General features: G+C 45.8%; 1 protein-coding gene across 3 annotated transcripts in view; it reads left to right on the top strand.

Moving 5' to 3' along the window:
- Positions 1-21,220, top strand: part of ITGB4 (integrin subunit beta 4) — a 147,141-nt gene that overhangs the window by 79,003 nt on the left and 46,918 nt on the right. For all 3 annotated transcript variants that reach the window (XM_068263278.1, XM_068263276.1, XM_068263277.1), the window contains exons 14-19: positions 247-350; positions 8,531-8,629; positions 14,296-14,425; positions 15,806-15,928; positions 17,660-17,766; positions 20,385-20,418. In XM_068263278.1, coding sequence (XP_068119379.1) covers positions 247-350; positions 8,531-8,629; positions 14,296-14,425; positions 15,806-15,928; positions 17,660-17,766; positions 20,385-20,418 — 597 coding nt within the window. The remainder of the gene's footprint in view (positions 1-246; positions 351-8,530; positions 8,630-14,295; positions 14,426-15,805; positions 15,929-17,659; positions 17,767-20,384; positions 20,419-21,220) is intronic.

Below are 21,220 nucleotides of genomic sequence, written 5' to 3'. Positions count from 1 at the left end.
ACTGAGTAGGGGCAGTCTACAAGTTTTTCAACATGTGACTACTTTTCCTATGATTTTGTACATGCAGTCATTAGAACATTGCTGCAGACTGAGACAGATTTTTTTTTTATGAACCTGTAACATAAGAGGAGTAAATTGAAGATTTTGCACAAGCTGCATCTAGACCTTACATAGTAAGAAAACATTAATCATAACGCAATAATGTATCCGCATCTCTGTAATCTACAATTCTGTCTTATTTTCTAGGTAGAGGAAATTGCTTTATGGGAGGCTGTGTATGTCAGAGCGGATGGGAAGGAGATGGTTGTCAGTGCCCAATCAGCAACCAGACTTGCCTGGACAGGAATGGGGTATGTTTGCTGTCAGTATGGCATCATAGCGCATATCATTGCACAGCAGAAGTATAAAAGCATTCTTAAGATTACATAACTCTATTCCTGCACATTTTTTAAACGTTAATTTGTTCTGGTCCAGTTCTGTATGGAGCCTGACTAACAAAAAAACTATGCACAGTTAGTCATTATATTGTAGTATGTAACTGCTTTCATTGTGGCACCACTAGCAGGCAAGATGCTTATGTATGTAGTGCAGGATCTGCCACCTACTGGCTATTTCAGGTAATTATTATTTCTTCATATTGCATATGTTACTTTCACTCAAATAATAAGAGATCAATGCTTAAGGTTTAAGAACAGTCACATAAACAAAATTAAAATCAGAAATTAATCATTTTGATAACCAAATGAAACACCTTTAACCACTTCGGGACCACAGTCTTTTCGCCCCTTAAGGACCAGAGCCTTTTTCTCCATTCAGACCACTGCAGCTTTCACGGTTTATTGCTCGGTCATACAACCTACCACCTAAATGAATTTTACCTCCTTTTCTTGTCACTAATACAGCTTTCTTTTGATGCTATTTGATTGCTGCTGCGAGTTTTACTTTTTATTATATTCATCAAAAAAGACATGAATTTTGTCAAAAAAATGACTTTTTTAACTTTCTGTGCTGACATTTTTCAAATAAAGTAAAATTTCCTATACATTTGAGCGCGAAAGTTATTCTGCTACATGTCTTTGATAAAAAAAAAAACATTCAGTGTATATTTATTGGATTGGGTAAAAGTTATAGCGTTTACAAACTATGGTGCCAAAAGTGAATTTTCCCATTTTCAAGCATCTCTGACTTTTCTGCGCACCTGTCATGTTTCATGAGGGGCTAAAATTCCAGGATAGTACAAATACCCCCCAAATGACCCCATTTTGGAAAGAAGACATCCCAAAGTATTCAGTGAGAGGCATGGTGAGTTCATAGAAGATTTTATTTTTTGTCACAAGTTAGCGGAAAATGACAGTTTGTGACAAAAAAAAAAAAAAAAAAAAAGTTTCCATTTCTTCTAACTTGCGACAAAAAAAAATGAAATCTGCCACGGACTCACTATGCTCCTCTCTGAATACCTTGAAGTGTCTACTTTCCAGAATGGGGTCATTTGTGGGGTGTGTTTACTGTCCTGGCATTTGGGGGGTGCCTAATTGTAAGCACCCCTGTAAAGCCTAAAGATGCTCATTGGACTTTGGGCCCCTTAGCGCAGTTAGGCCGCAAAAAAGTGCCACACATGTGGTATTGCCGTACTCAGGAAAAGTAGTATAATGTGTTTTGGGGTGTATTTTTACACATACACATGCTGGGTGGGAGAAATATCTCCGTAAATGACAATTTTTTTATTTTTTTTACACACAATTGTCTATTTATAGAGATATTTCTCCCACTCAGCATGGGTATGTGGAAAAATACACCCCAAAACACATTATACTACTTCTCCTGAGTACGGCGATACCACATGTGTGGCACTTTTTTGCACCCTAACTGCGCTAAGGGGCCCAAAGTCCAATGAGTACCTTTAGGATTTCACAGGTCATTTTGAGAAATTTCGTTTCAAGACTACTCCTCACGGTTTAGGGCCCCTAAAATGCCAGGACAGTATAGGAACCCCACAAATTACCCCATTTTAGAAAGAAGACACCCCAAGGTATTCCGTTAGATGTATGGTGAGTTCATAGAAGATTTTTTTTTTTTGTCACAAGTTAGCGGAAATTGATTTTAATTGTTTTTTTTCACAAAGTGTCATTTTCCGCTAACTTGTGACAAAAAATAAAATCTTCTATGAACTCGCCATTCTCCTAACGGAATACCTTGGGGTGTCTTCTTTCTAAAATGGAGTCATTTGTGGGGTTCCTATACTGCCCTGGCATTTTAGGGGCCCTAAACCGTGAGGAGTAGTCTTGAAACCAAATGTGGCAAAATGACCTGTGAAATCCTAAAGGTACTCATTGGACTTTGGGCCCCTTAGCGCACTTAGGGTGCAAAAAAGTGCCACACATGTGGTACCGCCGTACTCAGGAGAAGTAGTATAATGTGTTTTGGGGTGTATTTTTACACATACCCATGCTGGGTGGGAGAAATATCTCTGTAAATGACAATTATTTGATTTTTTTTACACACAATTGTCCATTTACAGAGAGATTTCTCCCACCCAGCATGGGTATGTATAAAAATACACCCCAAAACACATTATACTACTTCTTCTGAGTACGGCGATACCACATGTGTGACACTTTTTTGCAACCTAGGTGCGCTAAGGGGCCTAACGTCCTATTCACAGGTCATTTTGAGGCATTTGGATTCTAGACTACTCCTCACGGTTTAGGGCCCCTAAAATGCCAGGGCAGTATAGGAACCCCACAAGTGACCCCATTTTAGAAAGAAGACACCCCAAGGTATTCTGTTAGGAGTATGGTGAGTTCATAGAAGATTTTTTTTTTGTCACAAGTTAGCGGAAAATGACACTTTGTGAAAAAAAAAACAATACATATCAATTTCCGCTAACTTGTGACAAAAAATAAAATCTTCTATGAACTCATCATACACCTAAAAGAATACCTTGGGGTGTCTTCTTTCTAAAATGGGGTCACTTGTGGGGTTCCTATACTGCCCTGGCATTTTAGGGGCCCTAAACCGTGAGGAGTAGTCTTGAACCCAAATGTCTCAAAATGACCTGTGAAATCCTAAAGGTACTCATTGGACTTTGGGCCCCTTAGCACAGTTAGGCTGCAAAAAAGTGTCACACATGTGGTATCGCCGTACTCAGAAGAAGTAGTATAATGTGTTTTGTGGTGTATTTTTACATATAACCATGCTGGGTGGGAGAAATATCTCTGTAAATGACACATTTTTTTATTTGTTTTACACACAATTGTCCATTTACAGAGAGATTTCTCCCACCCAGCATGGGTATGTGTAAAAATACACCACAAAACACATTATACTACTTCTCCTGAGTATGGCGATACCACATGTGTGACACTTTTTTGCAGCCTAGGTGCGCTAAGGGGCCCAACGTCCTATTCACAGGTCATTTTGAGGCATTTGTTTTCTAGACTACTCCTCACGGTTTAGGGCCCCTAAAATGCCAGGGCAGTATAGGAACCCCACAAGTGACCCCATTTTAGAAAGAAGACACCCCAAGGTATTCCGTTAGGGGTATGGTGAGTTCATAGAAGATTTTATTTTTTCTCACAAGTTAGTGAAAAATGACACTTTGTGAAAAAAACAATAACAATCCAATTTCCGCTAACTTTTGACAAAAAATAAAATATTCTATGAACTCATCATACACCTAACAGAATACCTTGGGGTGTCTTCTTTCTAAAATGGGGTCACTTGTGGGGTTCCTATACTGCCCTGGCATTTTACGGGCCCAAAACTGTGAGTAGTCTGGAAACCAAATTTCTCAAAATGACTGTTCAGGGGTATAAGCATCTGCAAATTTTGATGACAGGTGGTCTATGAGGGGGCAAATTTTGTGGAATCGGTCATAAGCAGGGTGGCCTCTTAGATGACAGGATGTATTGGGCCTGATCTGATGGATAGGAGTGCTAGGGGGGTGACAGGAGGTGATTGATGGGTGTCTCAGGGGGCGGTTAGAGGGGAAAATAGATGCAATCAATGCACTGGGGAGGTGATCGGAAGGGGGTCTGAGGGGGATCTGAGGGTTTGGCCGAGTGATCAGGAGCCCACACGGGGCAAATTAGGGCCTGATCTGATGGGTAGGTGTGCTAGGGGGTGACAGGAGGTGATTGATGGGTGTCTCAAGGTGTGATTAGAGGGGGGAAATAGATGCAAGCAATGCACTGGCGAGGTGATCAGGGCTGGGGTCTGAGGGCGTTCTGAGGTGTGGGCGGGTGATTGGGTGCCCGCAAGGGGCAGATTAGGGTCTAATCTGATGGGTAACAGTGACAGGTGGTGATGGGGGTGATTGATGGGTAATTAGTGGGTGTTTAGAGGAGAGAATAGATGTAAACAATGGATTTGGGAGGTGATCTGATGTCGGATCTGCGGGCGATCTATTGGTGTGGGTGGGTGATCAGATTGCCCGCAAGGGGCAGGTTAGGGGCTGATTGATGGGTGGCAGTGACAGGGGGTGATTGATGGGTGGCAGTGACAGGGGGTGATTGATGGGTGATTGACAGGTAATCAGTGGGTTATTACAGGGGAGAACAGATGTAAATATTGCACGGGCGAATTGATAAGGGGGGGGGGTCTGAGGGCAATCTGAGCGTGTGGGCAGGTGATTGGGTGCCCGCAAGGGGCAGATTAGGGTCTAATCTGATGGGTAACAGTGACAGGTGGTGATAGGGGGTGATTGATGGGTAATTAGTGGGTGTTTAGAGGAGAGAATAGATGTAAACAATGGATTTGGGAGGTGATCTGATGTCGGATCTGCGGGCGATCTATTGGTGTGGGTGGGTGATCAGATTGCCCGCAAGGGGCAGGTTAGGGGCTGATTGATGGGTGGCAGTGACAGGGGGTGATTGATGGGTGGCAGTGACAGGGGGTGATTGATGGGTGATTGACAGGTAATCAGTGGGTTATTACAGGGGAGAACAGATGTAAATATTGCACGGGCGAATTGATAAGGGGGGGGGGTCTGAGGGCAATCTGAGCGTGTGGGCAGGTGATTGGGTGCCCGCAAGGGGCAGATTAGGGTCTAATCTGATGGGTAACAGTGACAGGTGGTGATGGGGGTTATTGATGGGTAATTAGTGGGTGTTTAGAGGAGAGAATAGATGTAAACAATGGATTTGGGAGGTGATCTGATGTCGGATCTGCGGGCGATCTATTGGTGTGGGGGGGTGATCAGATTGCCCGCAAGGGGCAGATCAGGGGCTGATTGATGGGTGGCAGTGACAGGGGGTGATTGACGGGTGATTGACAGGTGATTGACAGGTGATTGACAGGTGATTGACAGGTGATCAGGGGGGATAGATGCATACAGTACACGGGGGGGTGGGGTCTGGGGGGGGGTCTGGGGAGAATCTGAGGGGTGGGGGGGTGATCAGGAGGGAGTAGGGGGCAGATTAGGGACTTAAAAAAAAAATAGCGTTGACAGATAGTGACAGGGAGTGATTGATGGGTGATTAGGGGGGTGACTGGGTGCAAACAGTGGTCTGGGGGGTGGGCAGGGGGGGGTCTGAGGGGTGCTGTGGGCGATCAGGGGGCAGGGGGGGGGAAATCAGTGTGCTTGGGTGCAGACTAGGGTGGCTGCAGCCTGCCCTGGTGGTCCCTCGGACACTGGGACCACCAGGGCAGGAGGCAGCCAGTATAATAGGCTTTGTATACATTACAAAGCCTATTATACACTGTTGCAGCGGCGATCCGGATGCCAGTAACCCGCCGGCGCTTCCGAACGGCCGGCGGGTTACGGCGAACGGGGGGCGGAGCCAGTCCCCGGCGGCTGATCGCGTCACGAATGACGCGATCGCCGCATAGCCACTCCCGCAGCCGCCCCCGCCGATGGGCGTATTGCGGTCGTTTGGGACCGGTCTTTGCCGCCGCCCATCGGCTGGGGGCGGTCGTTAAGTGGTTAAAGTGAATGTTTACCTATTTAAAAATCGAAAAGTCAGATACTCACCTAAGGAAAGCAGCACGGGCAGCACGGTGGCGTAGTGGTTAGCTCTCTCGCCTTGCAGCGCTGGGTCCCTGGTTCGAATCCCAGCCAGGGCACTATCTGCAAAGAGTTTGTATGTTCTCTCCGTGTCTGCGTGGGTTTCCTCCGGGCACTCCGGTTTCCTCCCACATTCCAAAACATACAGATAAGTTAATTGGCTCCCCCTAAAGATTGGCCCTAGACTACAGTACTTACACTACATAATATAGACATATGGCAATGGTAGGGATTAGATTGTGAGCTCCTTTGAGGGACAGTTAGTGACAAGACAATATATATATATACACTGTACAGCGCTGCGTAATATGTCGGCGCTATATAAATACTTAATAATAATAATAATAAGGAAAGGGAAGGCTCGGTCCTAATGAGCCTTCCCTCTCCTCTCCCGGTGCCCGGTCCCGCGCAGGATCCCCCGTGGCAGTATTCGACCAGTTCGGTCAAATACTGCCACTTCCGCATGCCGAAGGGAGCTTTCGGAAGCCTTCGGGAGCACTCGGGCTCCCGAAGACGGGCCGCTCCATACTGAGCATGCGCGAGCGCCCTCTATGACGCACTCGCGCGTACGTAGTATGGAGCGGCCCGTCTTCGGAAGCCCGAGTGCTCCCGAAGACCTCCGAAGTCCCTGCGGCGGCGGACGCGAACAGGGGAGCCAGCGCAGCACCGAGGGCACCGGGAGAGGGAAGGCTCATTAGGACCGAGCCTTCCCTCTCCTTAGGTAAATATCTGATTTTTTTTATTTTTAAATAGGTAACCACTGGCTTTAAGAACCATAAATACATATAAACAAAATACATATAAACAATAATTGTTAACTTTGTATGCTTTTCAATGTAATTACTTTCTTGACAATATCAGTTTAAAGTCATTACAATCGAGTTTTTATATTAAAAATGTGTTTAACATTATTGCCCTAACTAAAATGCCACATCCCCGCGGCTGAAATCTAACGAAATCCCCCCAAACTCCCCTCTCAAAATCCACGACTTTCTTGGTTGTGGATTTTGCTGCCCTGTGCTTCCGTGAGAGGCAGAGTTATGAGCTGCAGCTCTGCCTCACACGCGTCTGTCAGCGCGTATCTCCGCCTCTCTCCCGCCCCTCTCAGTGAAGGAAGACTGAGAGGGGCGGGCAGAGGCGGAGATGCGCGTGGAGAGGAAGAGCTGCAGCTGAAAGCTCTGCCTCTCACGGAAACGCTCCCCGCAGTGTGCTGTGGGATTTAGTTACATTTCAGCTGCGGGGATGCGGCATTTTAGTTAGGGCAATAATGTTAAACACATTTTTAATATTAAAAACTCGATTTTAATGAGTCATCAGAGTCTCTTTAAGGCCGGTTTTACACCTGGCCGTAGTGTTCCGCCCCCATCGCATCACACCACCAAAAACATTATTGATATGACTCTACCGCAGAGTGCGCAGACATATATGCATAGCGCCGCCCTCTCCACATGCCCCTTGCATGCTCTTCAGCACGCATCGACCAGTGACATACTCCCTGCTGGTCAGGAAGTGCGTCACTTCGATTCACGACTTTCCTGTCCTATTACCACCATTCCACCACCTCCAATGTGTTTAAGATGTATGCGTCACCCATTGGCTTACATTACATCATCAAGCACTCCCAGTGCAATGAAACGCGTCGGGTTACGTGTGCTGGGCCCTAAAGCCTTTCATTGCTGTTGTGTTGCCCTGCGTGCAGAAAGGATGACGCAACTCACTGAAACCAGCATAGTGTAAAAGGGGCCTAAAGGCCTGCTACTGCAATAATGGGCCTCATAAATCTGTAGTGATCTATTAGATACTTTTTGGTGGAGGGTTTCTGCACGGGGACCCCCTGGTCTACATGCAACAGATGCTTATTGTTTTCAGTGACGATAGTTACACCTCAGGAGCCCAGAACCGCTTAGCCCAGAACCATTTAAAGAGACTCTGAAGCGAGTCAAAATCCATGTTTTTAACTTTTATTTATGTTAAGCACTACAGTATAGCTAGTGCTAAACCGCCGCATCCCTGTGGCAAAACAAGGGGCTTATACCCCCCGAATCACAGGGCAAAATCCACTACTTTCTTGGTTGTGGATTTTGCTGCCCGGGGGAGGCAGAGCTTTCAGCGGCAGCTCTGCCTCCATGTGCATCAATCTGACCGCGGATCTCCACCTCTCCCCGCCCCTCAGTGTAAGAAGATGGAGAGGGGCGGGGAGAGGCTGGGATTGACGCGCAAAGAGGCAGAGCTACAGCCCTAAGTTCTGCCTCCATGAGGAAACGCTCCCCGCACTTAGCACACTGGATTTGGGGGGTATAAACTCCTCGTTTGGCCGCGGGGATGTGGTGTTTTAGCACTAGCTATAGTGCTTAACATTAATAAAAGTTAAAAACAAGGATTTTGACTCGCTTTAGAGACTCTTTAAGCTACAACATTTATTTGACATGACTACACCTAAAGGAATTTGGATATCATTTTGCAAATAGCAGCAGCCTGGTTATACTTAGCAGGTAATTCAAGTAAAAAAAACCCTTTATTTTACAGGGTCTGTGCAACAACCGAGGAAGATGTGTCTGTGGCCGATGTGAGTGTGACAGCGAGGACCAGTATACCGATGCCTTGTGTGAATACAGCAGTTCACTGGTATGTCTACTTTTAAAGTAAACCCAAGGTTGAAATAAACTGGTGAGGTTAACAATTGTATTTATCCTCCTATTCCTAAAAATGATTTTTTTTTTTAGATATCCCATAGTTTTATTTTATATTTAAACATTTACAAAGTAAAATTAATGTTTTGTAGTCCCTGCTCAGTGGCAGCCTATTAAATATCCCTAAATGAAAATACATGAACTATTGACCTTTGTCTATCTCCTCTCAGAAGTTGTATTCTGCCAGGAAAACTTTTATGACTGAAATTTGCTTATCAGTGAGGTTTACTGTATTCCCGACATGGTACAGACAAGACAGAAGCTGTCACTTCCATGCCTAGAAAGTTAACTTTTTCAGGCAGCAAAATAAAACAAGTAAAGCAGCCTGGTTATGAACATGTTCTGTACTGTACATGCACATGTTTATCTTATCATGTCACATGCCGCCTTAGGTACACGTTAAGCTTTAGCCATAATAAAATAATATTTTGACTCATTTTTGTTTTCAGCTAGGCACGCACACTGCCAAATTTGCAGTCATTAGCTTTGGAAAAACACAAACGAGACCGGGAGCCCGATATGGTGCAGTATGTCAGATGAAAATGGAAAATGTAAATCAATAGTAGATATACTCACAAGTCTGGGTTACCACAAAGGCAACCACTGGAACGGCAAGTGGGGAGAATTATAACCTGACCCCACTCAGGTATTTAAAATGTCGCTCTCTGTAGACAGGAAAAAAGATGGGGATGCACCCCTCCACCCAGGGTGGACTAGATCAACGGAATAATCGAACAGAACAGAGGCGCCAGCAAGAATAAAATATTTAAAAACCGTTTAAAAGGAGGGATGTAGGTGGACTCACCTCCCTCAGGTAAGGACCAGCCATTGAGCCGTCTGTCAGAGGCGTTCTTACCAGAACTTGATCTCCTAATGTTTTCTCCTTTTTGATTGCCTGATGAAGTGGGAGCTTTGCCCGTGAAACGCGTTGCATATACTTGGAGAATCCCCAATAAATAATATTGTTGTCTATAGACGGCTCATTGGCTGGTCCTTACCTGAGGGAGGTGAGTCCACCTACATCCCTCCTTTTAAACGGTTTTTAAATATTTTATTCTTGCTGGCGCCTCTGTTGTGTTCGATTATTTTGTTAAATTTGCAGTCATAATATAGCCGAACTTCATGATCATAAGCTTAAAAAGCAGATCCTTATTTAAACAAACAACACTTATATCGCACTTTTCTCATGGCGGACTCAAAGCGCCAGAGCTGCAGCCACTAGGGGGCGCTCTATAGGCAGTAGCAGTGTTAGGCCAGAGCTGCAGCCACTAGGGGGCGCTCTATAGGCAGTAGCAGTGTTAGGCCAGAGCTGCAGCCACTAGGGTGCGCTCTATAGGCAGTAGCAGTGTTAGGCCAGAGCTGCAGCCACTAGGGGGAGCTCTATAGGCAGTAGCAGTGTTAGGCCAGAGCTGCAGCCACTAGGGAGCACTCTATAGGCAGTAGCAGTGTTAGGCCAGAGCTGCAGCCACTAGGGGGCGCTCTATAGGCAGTAACAGTGTTAGGCCGGAGCTGCGGCCACTAGGGGCCGCTCTATAGGCAGTAGCAGTGGTAAGTCAGAGCTGCAGCCACTAGGGGGCACTCTATAGGCAGTAGCAGTGTTAGGCCAGAGCTGCAGCCACTAGGGGGCGCTCTATAGGCAATAGCAGTGTTAGGCCAGAGCTGCAGCCACTAGTGGAGCTCTATAGGCAGTATCAGTGTTAGGCCAGAGCTGCAGCCACTAGGGGGTGCTCTATAGGCAGTAACAGTGTTAGGCCAGAGCTGCAGCCACTAGGGGGCGCTCTATAGGCAGTAGCAGTGTTAGGCCAGTGCTGCAGCCACTAGGGGGTGCTCTATAGGCAGTAGCAGTGTTAGGCCAGAGCTGCAGCCACTAGGGGGTGCTCTATAGGCAGTAACAGTGTTAGGCCAGAGCTGCAGCCACTAGGGGGCGCTCTATAGGCAGTAGCAGTGTTAGGCCAGAGCTGCAGCCACTAGGGGGCACTCTATAGGCAGTAGCAGTGTTAGGAAGACTTGCCTAAGGTCTCCTACTGAATAGGTGCTGGCTTACTGAACAGACAGAGCTGAGATTGGAACCCTGGTCTCCCGTGTCAGAAGCAGAGCCCTTACCCAGCACACTATCCAGCCAAGCTTATTTAGATATAACCTTTATTTTAAATTTCATAAAGTCCCCTCCACTGCCCCAAGAGTCCTAAAATTCTCCCATGATGCTCCACTGGGGGTGGGGGGGGGGGCGCTAATGTACTATGGATGTTATCTATACTTCCAAAGAATACTCTAATCTCCAAGATCGCTAAAGTCATGTAAAAAGTACGAAGTGTAATGATTGTGCTGCTTGTCTGCAGTATTTCTGGCTGACCTGAGGGTTAGGCCTGGTTCACACTGGTATTTTAAAGCCAAATGCATCCGGTAAAGCAGATCCGGTCTCTACTTCAATGGAACCGCAGGCTTGGTTCACACTGGCAAACCGATCCTTGAAAACAGATCTGATCACTAGTAGATCGGATCCGTTTTCACTCCGTTGCCACTCCGGTATGCTGAGTGGGCGGGTGAGGGAGGGAGGGTTTCTTACCCAGGCTTCCGTCTCTTCCCTTGCGTCCCACGTCGCCCCATGTGACTACCACACTTCCTCCTACTGGATTGAAGGAGGAACCACAGTAGTCACGTGACGTGACTTGGTAAGCAAGGGGAAGAGATGGAAGCCTGGGTAAGAAACCCTCCCTCACCCGCCCACTCAGCATACCGGACTGACGGAGGAGGCGTGGTAGTCACATGACACGACTTGGTAAGCAAGGGGAAGAGACGGAAGCCTTGGTAAGAACCCCTCCCTCCCTCACCCGCCCACTCAGCATACCGGACTGAAGGAGGAGGCGTGGTAGTCACGTGACGCGACTTGGTAAGCAAGGGGAAGAGACGGAAGCCTTGGTAAGAAACCCTCCCTTCCTCACCCGCCCACTCAGAAGACCGGACTGAAGGAGGAGGCGTGGTAGTCACGTGACGCGACTTGGTAAGCAAGGGGAAGAGACAGAAGCCTTGGTAAGAACCCCTCCCTCCCTCAACCACCCACTCAGCATACCGGACTGACGGAGGAGGCGTGGTAGTCACGTGACATAACTTGGTAAGCAAGGGGAAGAGACGGAAGCCATGGTAAGAACCTCTCCCTCACCCACTCACTCAGCATACCGGTCTGAAGGAGGAGGCGTGGTAGTCACGTGACGCGACTTGGTATGCAGGGGGAAGAGACGGAAGCCTTGGTAAGAATCCCTCCCTCACCCGCCCACTCAGCATACCGGACTGAAGGAGGAGGCGTGGTAGTCACGTGACGCGACTTGGTATGAAAGGGGAAGAGACGGAAGCCTTGGTAAGAAACCCTCCCTCCCTCACCCGCCCACTCAGCATACCAGTCTGAAGGAGGAGGCGTGGTAGTCACGTGACGTGACTTGGTATGCAAGGGGAAGAGACGGAAACCTTGGTAAGAAACCCTCCCTCCCTCACCCGCCCACTCAGCATACCAGTCTGAAGGAGGAGGCGTGGTAGTCACGTGACGTGACTTGGTAAGCAAGGGGAAGAGACGGAAGCCTTGGTAAGAGACCCTCCCTCCCTCACCCGCCCACTCAGCATACCAGTCTGAAGGAGGAGGCGTGGTAGTCACGTGACGCGACGTGGGACACAAGGGGAAGAGACGGAAGCCTTGGTAAGAAACCCTCCCTCCCTCACCCGCCCACTCAGCATACCAGAGTGAAGGCGGAAGCATGGTAGTCACGTGACGCGACTTGGTAAGCATGAGGAAGAGACGGAAGCCTTAGTGAGAAACTCTCCCTCCCTCACCCGCCCACTCAGCATACCGGACTGAAGGAGGAAGCATGGTAGTCACGTGACGCGACTTGGTAAGCAAGGGGAAGAGACGGAAGCCTTGGTAAGAATCCCTTCCTCACCTGCCCACTCAGCATACCGGACTGAAGGAGGAGGCGTGGTAGTCACGTGACGCGACTTGGTAAGCAAGGGGAAGAGACGGAAGCCTTGGTAAGAATCCCTCCCTCACCCGCCCCCTCAGCATACCGGACTGAAGGAGGAGGCGTGGTAGTCACGTGACGCAACTTGGTAAGCAAGGGGAAGAGACGGAAGCCTTGGTAAGAGACCCTCCCTCCCTCACCCGCCCCCTCAGCATACCGGACTGAAGGAGGAGGCGTGGTAGTCACGTGACGCAACTTGGTAAGCAAGGGGAAGAGACGGAAGCCTTGGTTAAAAAAAACCTCCCTCCCTCACCCGCCCACTCAGCAGACCGGAGAGGCAACGAATCCGATCTACTGGTGATATATCAGACAGACAAGCAGTACTATTATTACAATTTGTACTTTTTACATGACTTTAGCAATCTCGGAGATTAAAGTATTCTTTGGAAGTATAGATAACATCTATAGTTGAAAGATAAAGTCATATTTAAAGGATACCTGAAATGACATGTGGCATGATGCGATAGACATGTGTATGTACATTGCCTAGCACACAAATAACTAGGCTGTGTTCCTTTTTTTTCTTCCTCTGCCTAAAAGAGTTAAATATCAGGTATGTAAGTGGCTGACTCTGTCCTGACTCAGACAGGAAGTGACTACAGTGTGACCCTCACTGATAAGAAATTCCCCTTTTTTTTACTTCTTTCTTGCTCTCAGAAGCCATTTTCTGCTAGGAAAGTGTTTTATAGTTGGAATTTCTTATCAGTGAGGGTCACACTGTAGTCACTTCCTGTCTGAGTCAGGACTGAGTCAGCCACTTACATACCTCATATATAACTCTTTCAGGCAGAGAAAGAAAAAAAGGAACACAGCCTAGTTATTTGTGTGCTAGGCACTGTACATACACATGTCTATCTCATCATGTCACATGTCACCTCGGGTATCCTTTAAATAGAGTTAAGCTTTGTTATATCTATTTCTAAGATGACTTGGAGCAGAGTAGAATCTGGAGTGTTGCAGAAAAATATAAAATAAGGACACAGGAGTGCTCAGTATGAAAATATTTATGTACCATTAAAGTAAAACACTCGGCTAAAAGTGAGGAAAAAACCAAAGCATGCCAGTTGATGTAAGCTCATGTATCTTGGCCGTACTAGCAGCATAGCATTATCTAAACTTGGGAATGTGGAATGTGGTGTACTGGTTAATAATAACCCCCTGTATAAATCACTTGTGGACCCACATCTGAAATATGGGATACAGTTTTGAGTATCCAAATACAAGATTAAGCAGGTATAAGGAACCCCTTTCTAAGCAAAATCTCCTTTCCTCCATATGCAGTTTATGTCCTCTTGTCTTTTGTACAGACCTAGCTTATTTGCCAAATTTTGATGTTGCACTTGGATGTATTTGTACGTGTTAATTAGGTTATCACTGAATGCATTGAGATTAGCGCTGGACATGATGGCGTGTCATTAGCTTCGTCTTTAAGAAAGCAAATCAGTACTCTGAAATGTGCTGAAATGCATAGTGGCACTTAGGAGCTTTGACCTGCTCTGCACCGGTAACCTTGTATGATAAGCACAGGGAAGAGAACCTACACGTTTAATGTTGGGCTGTATGACCGGTGTGCTTTTATTGTCTCTGTAAACAGCGCCTCCTGGGGGCATGTGAGGAAGTGCGGACGTGTGTGCAGTGCCAGGCCTGGCGCACCGGGGAGAAGAAAGGCAAGCCATGTGAAGAATGTGAGATCAAGATTAAGATGGTAGACGAGCTCACCAAAGGTAGGCTGACACAAGACCATTACCGGAGGCTTCATAGTAAACCAAAGATTATTATATACTGCTGTGTCTCTTTACCATTTAACATAAAGCCTATAAAAAGGAAGAAGTTAAAGGGGAACTTCAGCCTAAACAAACATACTGGCCTCAATTCACAGAGCTTTACCAAACACTATCAAACGTTTGATAATTTTCCTCATGGGTAAAATCTAATTTTGAATTCACTAAGGCGTTATAGATTTATTAATCATTTCATCGATAAAACATTTGATAAATCTATAACACCTTAGTGAATTCAAAATTAGATTTTACCCATGAGGAAAATTATCAAACGTTTGATAGTGTTTGATAAAGCTCCGTGAATTGAGGCCACTGTCATTAAGTTACATTAGTTATGTTAATTAAAATAGATAGATTATATAATCCCGTACCCACCCTGTTTTACAAGAACAGGCAAAGGTTTGTGATTTCATGGGGGCAGCCATCTTTTTGACTGAAAGGAGGTGACAGGGAGCATTAGACACAGTTCCAACTGTCCTGTGTCCTGATCACCCCTCCCAGCTGCGAGCACTAGGATTCAAATCTGAAATTCAAAATTAGAGAAAACATTTTTTCTTGCACCAAAACAGCAAAAGGAGAAAAACATCAGAAATCCCATCATGCTTTGCACAGTATCAGGGGAAAAATGCCCGGGCAGTTTTCTTCTGTGCAGCTAAAATTAGGCTTGGGTAAGAAAAACAAACTTCTGATGCCGTGAAACTGTTAAAGAAACACCAAGCCTTTTCAGTGCTGCTGAGTCGATTTTTACTCCGGAGGTTCACTTTAAGAAAAAAAATAAGAACTGTATCAATCAATCGGCAAGCTTCACCAATGAAAATCCAAAACAGGAAGTCAGATTTGTTGCCATGGACAACATTTGATATTGTTCTTATTTGCCTTTCTCAGCTTCTGTTACTGCATAGCTCCCAACTGTCCCTCTTTCCTCCTCATTTGTCCCTCTTTCAGGACTGATGTACAGATCCCTGCAAATATATGTATTTTTCTTCTGAAAAATGTGTTTTAATTGACTCTAAACTTTATCCTTGTCTTTTAAATTGATCTATTTCTTATTTTCCAATGTTAATATGAAGGAAAATGAAGCAGGATAGAAAGGACCAGTGTGGTCTGAACTATAAAACACCATATTCTTCTTCTGAAATCTCTGTTATGCATGATTAGGGGTGTGCCGGGGGGGATGATTAGGGGCGTGGCAGGGGTGGGGCTTAAGTGTCCCTCATTTTTTTCTCAAGAAGTTGGGAGGTGTGGTTACAGTAGTACATATGATTAGTTACTTCATATTCATGCATTTATTCAGTGTTATTTTTCTTTTCCTGTTTGTCGTAGTTGATGAAAGAACTGAGAAATGTGCTTTCCGGGACGAGGAGGATGACTGCACCTATCACTACACAGTAGAGGGAATGGGGTCCGTCTTAACCAACTACACTGTGCTGGTGCAGAAGAAGAAAGGTCAGAATATATTCATATTGTGTATCCCGCTAACCAGGTCTGCTACACTTCAGTCTCATTCATTCCGTTTATATTTGAAAATCTTCTAGTAGGTTTAAGGGTAGTTTAACACTGCTGCAACATACACCTAAAAGGGGAGGAGTCCAGGTGATCTGTACGGAATGTTCGTTACTGAGAGATCTATGCACAGAGGGAGATATTGCTTGCTTTTGCTTAGGCAGTTGGAAAAAGTTGTTATTTCCCACAATGCACACAGACAGCAAACTCTCAGGACCACAGTCATGACATCACACTGTGGGAGGGGTTTCACCACAATATCAGCCATACAGACCCCCACAGCGCGACTTTGCTGAGAGTCGCCGGCCCCAACGTAATTAACAGCGGCCGGACCGGGTGACAGAACGCTTTACATTACGGACGGTAAGTGAAGGGGGTATTACCATGCCCACATGGTCTGCTCAGGGGGTCCCTTTAAAACAGAAAGTATTTGCAATTATTCAGGTTGGAGTGAGCTTGAGATGTCTCCCACAATGCACCACTGCTGAATATGCAAATCATCCATTGTTGTCCCTGATAGCTAACCACACCTCCAGATCCGCTGGAATGCAATGATGTGTCAACTTGTTAAAGCGGAATATAACCCTGCATTTCAACTTTGCGCTAAAACATTATTTACAGCATATTATATGCAAAAATCATTTTTTTTTTTTTTACTAGACCAGCATTGGAAGGGTTAAACACAGAGGTTTAAAGTTCTGTGGAGAGATATGCAGAAGTTCAGATTGTTACATTCTATTTAGTTAAATGTATCTATTGAGAAATGTTACACACTCTTTGGCTGTCCTCCAGCTCCTTCTCAGTCAGAGAGAGTGAGTCACATTCAACACTTAGATACATTTATGTAAACAAAATGTATCTATTTCAGCTTCGGATGCGTCTGCAGAAATCTCAGCATTGGAACTTTAAAGCACTGTGTAACCCTTCCAATGCTGGTCTAGTAAAAAAAAAATGCTGGTTGCATATAATATACTGTAAATAATGTTTTAGAGCAAAGTTGAAATGCAGGGTTATATTCCGCTTTAAAGAGAATCTGTACTGTCCGATTTGTACAATAAAAAACATACCGATCGAGTCACTGTGGTCTCCTGGTTCCCTCTTTGCCACCCGCCGCTCCCTGCTGCAATCCTGGCTTTCAATTGCCAGTTTTAGGCAGTGTTTACAAACAAAAACATGGCCGCTGACCAGGAGGTTATGTATGTACAGGTATATATGTATATATATATATAATATATATCATGTTGCAGTATACTACAAGTTTTTATTACATAGTGAACTCCAGCCAGGGATTCTCAGTTTTTCAGCATGGGAAGCTCCCTCCCCCCTCAGACAAGCTGAAATTGAGAGCAGAGACCTGTCTGTGACTAATAAACAAAGCACACACACACAGAGCCTGCAGGGGGCGTGCATAACTTCTCCCAATCACAGCAGAGGCAGCGCATTCCTCTCTGGGTCGACAAAGTTTGACAAAGAAAAGAAGATTAGATATATTACAGAGACAGTGCAACTAGGAAAGGCTGCAGTAAGCCAGAGCACATTAGAACAGGTATAGGAACATATAGGATAGAAGAAATAAGGCTGAAAATGTTGTTACAGAGTCTCTTTAAATATACAGAGCCCCAATAATCCAGCATGCATACAGACTAAAATGTAAATGCCTCTTTACCTTTGCAGAATGCCCACCTGGTGCTTTCCTCTGGCTAATTCCTCTACTGATATTCCTGATGCTGCTCCTTGGTCTGCTGCTCCTGTTGTGCTGGAAATACTGTGCTTGCTGTAAGGTAAGAGTATACTGCTGCCAGTAAGTGGTGGTCCCAGCAATGTACTGATAGCTGAGCAAAGAGAACCTGTAATGGGGGAGTGCGTTTTATTTTATTTTTAAGTATACTGTGTACACAATATACTGGACCTACTCACAAGGTTTTGGTTGCTAATAAGACTTTTACTTTGGCAGTAAGTTATAGCTCACTACTGACCTAAAGGTACCCATTAACAATACAATCTTGATCGTACAATCTTACCACTTCTATGTAAGGGACTATCTTAAAGAGGAACTCCAGTGAAAATAGTTATTGTAAAAATGAAGCACTTTTTTTTTATTACATTATGTATAAATGATTTAGTCAGTGTTTGGTCATTGTAAAATATTTCCTCTCCCTGATTTACATTCTGACATTTATCACATGGTGACATTTTTACTGCTGGCAGGTGATGTCAGTGGAAGGAGATGCTGCTTGCTTTTTTTTTGGCTGTTGGAAACAGCTGTTATTTCCCACAATGCAACAAGGCTCCCACAGTGTGATGTCACCACCCTGGTGCTGACATCACACTGTGGGAGGGGTTTCACCACAATATCAGCCATACAGAGCCCCCTGATGATCTGTTTGTGAAAAGGCATAGATTTCTCACGGGAAAGGGGGTATTAGCTACTGATTGGGATGAAGTTAAATTCTTGGTTACGGTTTCTCTTTATAGGAGTCATCAGGGGAAATATGCTAAAAGAAGTGGTACTTACCGGGGGCTTCCTCCAGCCCCAAGCTCCCAGGACCTCCCTCGCCGCAGCTCTGCCCGCAGCCGTTCGCCGCAGCTCCGTCCCGGTCTCTGGCGACGACGTCACAGCGATCTCCAGGTCGCTCTGTACTGCGCATGCGCGAGCGGCCCTGTCAATCACCGCCACGTGGAGCGGAGTGCGCAGGCGCAGTACTACTCTGACGTCATCGCCGGGGACCGGGACGGACCTGCGGCGAACAGCTGCGTGCAGAGCTGCGGCGAGGGACGTCCTTGGAGCTGGAGGAAGCCCCCGGTAAGTACCACTTCTTTTAGCATATTAACCCTGATGACTCCTTTAAGTAGTATCAAGTTAAAGAGAATCTGTACTCTAAAATTCTTAAAATAAAAAGCATACTCATTATGTTCTCCTGGGCCCCTCTGTGCTGTTTCTGCCACTCCCTGCTGCAGTCCTGGCTTGTAATTGCCAGTTTTAGGCAGTGTTTACAAACAAAAGACATGGCTGCTAACCAGCATTTGATAGGCTCAGAGGAGCTCAGTCTGTGACTCATACAGAACCTGCAGGGGGCGTGGAGAGGGTGTGTATAGCTTCTTCCTATCACAAGCAGAGCAGCACATTACTGCCTGAGTGCCTGAGCCCGACAAAGCCTTCAGAGGAAAGAAGATTAGATGATATAACAGAGATAATACAGCCACTGTGCAACTAGGAAAGGCTGCAGTAAGACAGACCACATTAGAACAGGCATAGAAACTTATAGGATAGAAGAAATAAGACTCTTTAAAGTTATATTCACTCCCTTTAACCATGAAGTACTCATATATCACTAGATTTTCCTGCACGATTATCCATTTCAATACAATCATTTTATTGAATGGGAGGGAATCGATTATGTTCCACTAATCTCGATCTATGGAAGTTGGCCGATATCTGCTTGAATTGACCAATTTGTCGATCATGCAGGGTGGAAGATATCAGTTGATTGTACAGGAATCAGCTATTATTCACATGATTTCGAACGACACAGGATTGATTTTTGGTTTCAGAGCATAGAGACACAACATCATTCAGATCGATTAGTGAAGGGGAATTGCATAGGATCTCACTTGTAGGGTGTGGACCACTAGTCGACTGACTTTCCATCAACCACACTGTAGCTGATCGCCCAATAAAGTCAATCGTTTTATCAGTTAGTAACCAGGGCCGGTCCTAGACTTTTTGCCGCCTGAGGCAAACTTGGGAGAAATCGCCACCCCTACCTCCCCCCAAGCGGTGGGTGGGGGGCCGCGGAGCTGGAGGGGTAGCGTGCAGGAAGGGGGTATTGGGCACGACGGCAGGGAGGGGGGACAGACCACCCCCCTCCCTCACCTGGGTCCCCCATCTGCGCTTTCCCTCTAGCTTTTAAAGTTGAGCAGCAGCCGGCGCTATTAGTAAGAGGCAACGGGCGGGGATGACTCACCTCTTCCGCGTTCCAGCGTGCGTTCCACTGTCCTCACTTCCTGCAATAACGTCCACTTACAATACAGTGGGCGGCATTACAGGAAGTGACGACAGTGGAACGCACGCTGGAACGCGGAAGAGGTGAGTCACCCCACCCGCTGCCTCTTACTAGTAGCGGCTGCTGCTTAACTTTAAAAGCTAGAGGGGGAGCGCAGATGGGGGGACCCAGGTGAGGGAGGGGGGTGGTCTGTCCCCCCTCCCCGCCGCCGTGCCCAATACCCCCCTTCCTGCCCGCTACCCCCTCCAGCTCAACGGCCCACACCCACAGCCAGGCAGGTGCCGTCCCCCAGAAGGGCTGCCTGAGGAAGTTGACTCACTTCGCCTTATGGGCGGACCGGCCCTGTGTAACCACGTGCTTCAAATCTAACCTGTGTTTTTGATTCTTTTTTTCAGGCCTGTCTAGCTTTGCTGCCCTGCTGTGGACAAGGTAAGCACTAATCTCACTTCTAAGCTTTCTCAATAGTTTCTCAACTTCTCTGAATAATTGCTAGAACATGGCCCAGGGAGCATGAAATTTGGGGGCCCGTGGCTAATGGACGATTTGGGCACGTGATAATTACCGTTTTGAAAATTATAACATTATAGTTTTTGATTTTTTTTTACTGGTTTCAAAATTAGAACGTTATCGTTTTTAGCCTTTTTTAATGTTTAGTACTTACAATATTAAAAATGATAACTTTCAAAAATTAATAATTTATAAGGTTAGAAAGGGGGGTTTTAGGGTTAGGCGTCAGGAAGGGGGGGGGTTTAGGGTTAGGCGTCAGGAAGGGGGGGGTTTCGGGTTAGGCGTCAGGAAGGGGGGTTTAGGGTTAGGTGTCAGGAAGGGGGGTTAAGGGTTGGGCATCATGAAAGGGGGGTTTTAGGGTTAGACGTCAGGAAGGGTGGATTTAGGGTTAGGCATCAGGAAGGGTGGATTTAGGGTTAGGTGTCAGGAAAGGGGGTTTAGGGTAAGGCTTTAGAAAGGGAGGGTTCTGTGTGAGAGTAGAATTAGTTAAGTTGTAATAAAATATTGTTAATATATACCAATATTTTATTATGATAATTTATACTATTTACATTTTAAAAACAAAGAATATCTGTAGATATTTACAATTATTTTATTAACAAGAGTGCCCATTTTTCTTTGCGCTACTATTTCATGCACGCCATGGCCCTAGTACATAAGGTTAGAGTCATTTCACTTTCTTTAAAAAATATATAGGTATGTAGCATACTTGATTGCTGCGCAA

The sequence above is a fragment of the Hyperolius riggenbachi genome, chromosome 12, assembly GCF_040937935.1.
Source record: "Hyperolius riggenbachi isolate aHypRig1 chromosome 12, aHypRig1.pri, whole genome shotgun sequence".
In the NCBI taxonomy this organism is placed as follows: domain Eukaryota; kingdom Metazoa; phylum Chordata; class Amphibia; order Anura; family Hyperoliidae; genus Hyperolius; species Hyperolius riggenbachi.
The sequence above is the reverse complement of the archived record's forward strand: the minus strand, read 5'-3'. Positions and strand labels throughout refer to the sequence as shown.